Consider the following 7532-nt stretch of genomic DNA (forward strand, 5'->3'; position numbering starts at 1 on the left):
CACCCTTTAAAAGGCACCAACAAACAAAGCAAGAAGCTACAAAAATCTCTCATGTGGAGGGCCAGAAGCATCACCCATCGAAAAAGCACAAAAGATAACATTGATTAAAAACCACTACCTTGATTTACATATGTCTATAGTGAAGAATCCAATTAGCCTCGAGAAGCGGTTGGACACCTACAAAGTAACAAATTTGAAATTTGGCTGCTTGTAGAATTATTGGGAGAGAGCACCTCAACTTTGTTGGAAGATGTACCAATGGCATAAGCAGATTCAGGTTCAACCGTCAAAAATGCTAGTGCCAGAGATGCATCTTACAATAAATGTCTCATCAACTGCAGACACCACGATGTCAGAGTATTGCATATCCTAAAAGAAAAAGAAAAACAAAAGTAGATAAAGAAGAGAGAATACGTATCACATTTGTTCACAGCCACACTGGCTTTGAGAGGTATTCTCCATGGCAAATACCACCACACCCAATGCCTAAACTGTGCTCATTGACAAAAGAAATTAAAATATTATACATCGCTCACTGGTTTCAATGAAGGGAAACTTCATGTAACCCCTTTATTATCAAGTTCTGCTGCCAAGTTGTTTTTTTTTTTTTTTAATGATGACTTCAAGGCAAGGCAAAAACACTTCGTGTACCCACTCCCCTATTGGATAACATCGAACCCATGTAAAGCGCTCCCTTCACACAAATCGAATAATACTCCGACTTCATCGGTAGGCTGGCTCCAAGAAATTGTTTGCACTCAAAGGAGTTCGAACCTTAGATTTGATGGGAATACTACTAAGACCAAGGCCCTTACCACTTGAGGTGTGAAAATATAAAAACAAATCAAATGAATAGTGTAAGACATCATCTGTATATCACACACATGGTGGCCTTAACATTTTTGACATTCCAATCTGTATGTCGTCTCACTAACTTTACTTAGAATCTTACAGTCCAGCATCTCATCACATGCTTAATGATCAAGCAACTACACTTGATCATAATGCATCCTGTCAAAGACAGTGAGAGTGCTTCCTACTTCCTAATTCTCAGTACTATAACTAAAACAAGGTAACTGCTATCAAAGAACAATCACAAATTCACATTAAAATGTTTACAATTAGTTGTGATGTTTCTGGTTACTGGTAATAACACTCTCACCATGGCCTTCCTTTCCCTCCAAGCCGACGGGCTAACTCAAAATCCTTTTTCACTGCAAAGCAAATGAAACAGTTACAAATATTTTGAATGCAAGAAAGAAAGGCTGAAACTTTGCTGTGAACAATCATATTTGGCATGCCACTACATGGATTACATGACATGTTGGATACTGGCATTAGCTTTAATGCATGGCTAGTCCAACAAGTCCATGAGAACATCAACAGCATCGTAGCCCAAGACTCCCCAATTTTCATCCATTTACTTCTTGTTTCCATAAGCATAAGAGAAGTGCTACACATTCCAAATTTTTCTCCAAAAAGTTAGTTTCTAAATGATGTGTTACCATCTCATGAGATTTATTATTTTTAAAAATGTGTCACCAACTCATGAGATTGTGACACATCATTTGGAAACCAACTTTTGAAAAAAAAAATTTGGGATGTATAGTATTATCCTAAGCATAATGGTATAAGAAGAATATTTGATTTGAAGTAGCATCTAGATTTTGCTCAGTGATAACAACAAAATTTTTAGGCAGAAGCCAATGATTTAAGCTTTTGGACATTCATGCCTCAGAATTTAGAGAAAGCTTTAAATAGAAAAAGTACAAAAATATTACAAGGGGAAGTAGCCTCTGATCTTTCAGAATATCTTGTAATATTCGGTTTACTGTTTCTGTGAGAAAAGAGCATTTTACTTGACCAATTTGGAATAGATGTCTTCTCCAATCCTTCATCTAACATTTGGAAAATTACTTTCCAGCACGAGATTAATGAAAGGTATAACGTTCAACCTAGCATAATCTACACAAATTTCTTGTTATTATTCCAAATTATGCAGAACTGTTTGAAAAGCATTACACTACAACCAGTCTAGCCAAGCCAAAAGAACAAGGATTTGCAGAAAAATAACTAAAAATATGTAGAACTTGGAGTCATAAACTTAAGTTATGTTCTTCTGAGGTACGCAACAACCAATGGTTTAAAAGTGATCTGAATTTTGCAAAATACATTTCATTAGGGAAAAAGAAGAAGGTATCTTTCATGTTTACGTGTGTTATTTACTAAAGATTCATCCATGACTTATATATTAAAAAAAATGTCTCCATTTTAACTTACTCAGAGTTACACGCCTCGCATGAATTGCACATAGATTTCCATCTTCAAATAGATGGACCAAAAAATCCTCTGCTGCCTACAGATATGAAAAACCCATAAGAGTTTATTGTACTAATGATTGTAACAAGTCAGAACAGCACTGTTTTTCTTATCTAATTGAAATTTTGAACCAAAATACAAAAGTAGATACCACAATTTGCCTTATCAGAAGTAATCAATGTTACCAAGAGAGAGTCTCTATGCAGTTTTCATTGTCCACATTCAGCAGCTTTTATCTCAAATCTTAGGGGTCAGAAGCAGATAATCAAAAATGCTTTTCACTTCCATTATATCTAGAGCCAAAGAAGCTACGCCACAAAACTTCCATTCCATGTTAATCTATGAGTTCAAATAAGTAAAATGGTGCATCAAGATATCCATCAGCAAAATGCCCATGGCATTTGAAAGGAGCCTAGAAAAAGTTGAGAGTCAAGTTCAATTATTGTACACGTAGAATCATCTTAGCTAGGAGCAGTCATAACCAATGGGATTCAGTGATAGCACCAGAGTAGGTTTTGGTGCAACATAACTAAAAGGAATGAGGGAGAAAGCTTCAAGAAAAGATGTATACCAGCGATAATGATATTCCTGCAAGTAAACCTAAGTAATTTGGTGATTAGGCTTTATCCGCTGGAATCCAGGACATACTAATTCTGGGGCTTCTGTTCTCCTCCGGGAAGGGGTTTTCACAATGTGAAAACTCTGAAACACCCCTCTTAAGATGATATGGGAATTAAGTAGAACATGTGAAAACATGCATATAATGGTGCTTAACAAAGTACTATAGATGGTTATCAAAATTAGTTTTCAGATGCAAGAAAATGAAGAAATGCCTAAAATAGGATAGTTGTGGCACATGTAATCAAAGCATAAAAGCAACCAAAATCCAGATTGCTTCCACATCATACTGACGAAGCAAGTGTTGCACCACACAGGTCTCTCAATAGTATAACTTAAATCCATCCACAAAAATCTATATGCAGGGTGCGTGAGCTGGGATTAGGATACGATAATGATTGTCAATTTAAAATTATCAGCACAAGGAAGCATGTTGAGGCACTGATAGTATAACGTTTGATATTGTTAACACCATTGGATGATCAATTAACCTTTTTTAGGAAAATCACTTTCATCAAAAATAATGCGAACCACAGGTTATTGTTATTATATAGTATTTGTGATTTCCAACTGTTACTAATCAACAATATGCTAGTTATCTTTTACAATTATCATCAGAAGTACTATTTATGTCAATATACAAAAAGCATTTGGGGCTAGTTACATTGATCCTGTTTGCTCATACCAACAAGTCTTATTTGTAAATTTCCAGTCTGAATCGGTCCTTACTTTTGAACTTATATGATACTCAAAAACACAAATTGGGCTGCTCTCTCACAACAAGGAAATAAAACATAAGCACAGTACCACGTCATAAGTACTTGGCAAATAAAACATATATGAAAGAGAGGAACAGACTGGTGTTTTTCACAATACTAATTCAACAATCAACACCATCTATGACAAATATCTTACTCTCAAGCATATCATGTTCAAAATGATAATACATTAGAATCTTTCACATGCAAAGAATTCAAATATGCTTAGGATTAGGCCAAAAATATAATTATTTTAGCTTATCAAGAATGAATTAAACCGACATTTGGGAAGACCAGAATTTGATATAAAGCAGGAATATGTGCTTCAAAATTAACCAAGAAATGGCATCCACGTGATCATTCCCAAGACATGCAGGTCGATAATAAACTAGCTATATGCACTTTGAAATCTATAAAAAAGCATTAACATAGCCATTCCCTAGCCATGCAGGCAAGCAACCAGGCTCACTCACTAATAAACAAGAAAAAAAAACTTCTTAACTACATAAGAAGAAAGTTATGTACCTCCTGCAGTGCTACTAACGCTTCAGGTGTCCAACGATTAACATCATGAGAGAATTGAAAGGTTATTTGTTTTACCTGCAACAAAAGACAAGGATTGAGTGCATATGTCTTCAAACTTCGCTACCATATGTACTAAAGTTAGTGGATGCATTCCATAGAGCTTACTGCATGAATATTAATTTATAAGACCAGCAAAAGGCAAAACTCTACCCCAAATTGATCACAGAGATTTAAATCGATGCAGTTGGATTCTATAGTGCCGAGTAATGTATTTACCAACAGTTACATAGGTCTTTTTTGTTTTCTTTTTAAGTAGTTTTATGGAGAAGGATAGATCATCAATCAGGAAAAGTGATGATCTAATTCAAGTTGGACGGGAGAAAAGAGGAAGAAGGATGCCTAAAAGTAGTGACACTCGTTACAATTTAAATGGGATTAAGGCTTATTTGGGTGTATTTGAGTAGTTCTTTTGACAGTTACAAGGGCTCACACACATCACCTTATAGGCGATGCATCATTTATCTCACTTATCATTAAATATAGCAAGAAGGATATTGTAACTGTATTTCTAAATGTACATTCGAATGCAAATCATACATATGTCTGTTCCTCTGAGCGCATGTCCATGTCAGTGGGGACATGTGCATGTTCATGTATATTAGTGAGCTAATGAACTCACCACTCTAATAAAAGGAGCAGCTGGAATGAGCAGCTTCCAAGTCTTTTGGAAATGACGAATCTCACGAAGAGCCACTGTTCCTGGCCTGTATCGTCGCTTCTTTTTCTGGCTCTGTGTTCCCGGAGCTATAAAATAATCAAATAATCAAATCTTTGAGCACCACATGTCACTACTAATTCCATCATCATCATTAAACAAGTTGGAGAAATAAGTCAATAAATGGATTAAACAAAAAACTTACTTCGCGGAGAACCTCTTTCAGTTCTGTTTGAGCTTCCACCAGGAGGCTTCAACGTATCAAAAATAAGATAATATAAGAAAGAAAATAATCACATTTGATAGTTTTTTCACTAAAACAAAATCACAATAACCATACTCAGAGTAAGAAATAAATCAACACTTTACAAATGCAAGTCACCAAGAGCTGTAAAAAATGCTCAGAAGCCTCACTCTACTCCGTTTCTATTTGGCACTGCCGCCCCCCTCCCCCCCTCGTTTTAGTCTCATCCTTTCATTCAATAGCACAAAGCATGAGATTTGAAACTCGAGCTCTATTAATTCCCTAATAGGTAGGAAGAGGAAAATATGAATATATGCCAATCTAGACTCTGCTTGGTTACTAAGGAAAATATAGGTAGACACTAAAAGAAATTTTCAAATCAAATATAGGATCTAGGCAGCTAAAACTTCCGCAAATATAACCCCTCAGCTGAACTAAAAGGAACATTTCACTTCTTGCCAGCCAGAAGAACAGTAACCAAACAGTACAAAGGAAAAAATAGAACAAATTATGGCAGAGAGAGGAGAGGAGAGAGTAATTTACAGTATTCGGACCAGGCGATGCTGATGAGGGCATTCCAGAACCTGCGATTTCAAAGAGCCAAAAAGAGATTTAAAAAAAAAATTAAAACCCTAACAAATAGATACACATACAGATAAGAACAGAGAGAAAGAGAAATAGAGAGAGAGGACCTGATTTTCTTGGGCGCCCTCTCTTACTCGCTTTCTTACTAGCTGAATGTTTGATTCTCGCCATTCGATTACGCAATGGCGAGCAGTGAGTTCAACTCTCTCTCTCTCGATTTTTCTTTTTCAGTTTCCAGAGTCTATAGTTTTGGCTTGGCTTGCTTTCTGCGACGCTTATCCATAGCAAAGTAAGATAAAATTGGCCTTAGAATATAGTGACTATAAAGAATGGGAGAAATCTGAGAAAGCAAACTTACAGAAGGCAGCGTGCGGTGGTTGGGGATGTTGGCGTTCGTCGGCGGCTTGGCTCGGCGGGGTACGGTGATGGTGGGCGGCGACGCAAGATTTGGAATCCCAGAAATGCTGGTTGTTCCGCTTCGCAGAGAGAGAGGGATGTGCGTGTGGGAGAGAACAAAGGCTATCCACCTCCGTTGCGTCGCTGGCAGTGAGTGGTTGTTGACGGTGGAGAACTGTGGCTGAGAGAAATGGGGCCAGTCGCCAAGAAGAGGTTTCGAAAATGTTTTGAGCGGGCTCTGAAATGTTTTTGACGCTCAAATGTTTTGAATTTCTTTTTTTTTTAAGTGAAAATTTCAAAATTCAAAATTGGTCTAACCAATTTTCAAAATATTATAAAAATGTTTCGATAGTTCTAAGCTTCAATGTATATAGAAAGATAATAAATTTTCAAAAAAAAAGAAAGATAATAAATAAGTTCCCTCGGTTTTTTTTTTTTTTTTTTTTTTGACAAAAATCGTCAAATAACAAATACGTGTTGTGGGTGATAGGTGTCATAATTTAATTAGTGCTCAAGTCACATTTAACAATTTCCATAAAAAGTTTAGATGGAAGTTTGGTGCATAACCTATTTGTTATTGTTACTGTGTTACACATCATAAGAAGCTCTTCTGAGCATTTTCAGCCTATGATTTTTCTTAAGTTTAGGGAATTAAACTACTTTTTACTTCTCTATCTACAAACACTTCACAATAATTTTTCTTTATATTTTCCTCATACCAATTAAATATTATTCTTTTACTTTTCTTTATTTCTCTACTTTTTTAATAATTCTCTTAACTAACGGACCAACAGCTATTTTGTTAATTTCATTCTCTGATTTTTTTTTTTTAATAAACCAATAGCTATAATTTATTTTTAATGAACCAATCGCTATAATTTTTTTTAATTAACCAATGGCTATATTTGTTAATGAGCCAACAGCTAACTTTTTTAAAAAAAAAATTTATGGCTGGTTTTTTTGACCGTTGGCATGGTATGGAAGTGTTTCTATGGCAGTCTTTTGTTGTTGATTTTGGACCGTTGGCTGGCAGAGTTTTATAGCAAACGGATATATAAATATTTTTTTCAACGGCTACCACTATATATGTATATCTATCTTATTGTTGGTAGTTTAACATATGGCCATTATTTCTAATTTCCATATATTTAAACCCAAATATTTCTTTCATTCATTTTTTGCTTTTTTTCTATGAATCATATTTTTAAACTTGATGACCTTTTATATGACTCTTCTGATGATGAGTTATAAATAATTTCAACAATTGTTATGGCAAAAGCAATTTGATAGGGAAAGAGGATCACTAACACTAGGACCGTTATCACGGTGGGCATGCATGGTTTGAGTCTCATGTACAACAATTAATTGACGT

The 7532-nt window shown here is 35.4% G+C and overlaps 1 protein-coding gene across 2 annotated transcripts; it reads right to left on the reverse strand.

Moving 5' to 3' along the window:
* Nucleotides 1–846: 846 nt before the first annotated feature.
* LOC132187547 (histone H3-like centromeric protein CENH3) lies at nt 847–6404 on the reverse strand. Of its 2 annotated transcripts, none has more exons than XM_059601893.1 (8): nt 6123–6404; nt 5872–6030; nt 5723–5763; nt 5141–5186; nt 4900–5024; nt 4221–4295; nt 2281–2356; nt 847–1214 (listed from the first exon to the last, which is right to left on the reverse strand). In XM_059601893.1, the coding sequence occupies exons 2-8, from the start codon at nt 5933–5935 to the stop codon at nt 1159–1161; spliced, it is 483 nt and encodes a 160-aa protein (XP_059457876.1). In that variant the 5' UTR covers nt 5936–6030; nt 6123–6404; the 3' UTR covers nt 847–1158. The 2 variants fall into 2 exon arrangements, with proteins under 2 accessions (XP_059457876.1, XP_059457877.1); XM_059601894.1 differs by having other exon boundaries at nt 5872–6038.
* Nucleotides 6405–7532: the final 1128 nt, after the last annotated feature.

This window comes from Corylus avellana, chromosome ca7 (assembly GCF_901000735.1).
Source record: "Corylus avellana chromosome ca7, CavTom2PMs-1.0".
NCBI lineage: Eukaryota > Viridiplantae > Streptophyta > Magnoliopsida > Fagales > Betulaceae > Corylus > Corylus avellana.

Coding starts and splice junctions, on each gene's coding strand:
- LOC132187547 (XM_059601893.1), bottom strand. CDS start 5,935: ATGGCGAGAATCAAACATTCAGCTAGTAAGAAAGCGAGTAAGAGAGGG. Junction 5,187..5,722: donor CATCGCCTGGTCCGAATACT/GTAAATTACTCT, acceptor GATACGTTGAAG/CCTCCTGGTGGAAGCTCAAA. Junction 1,215..2,280: donor TGCGAGGCGTGTAACTCTGA/GTAAGTTAAAAT, acceptor TTTGCTTTGCAG/TGAAAAAGGATTTTGAGTTA.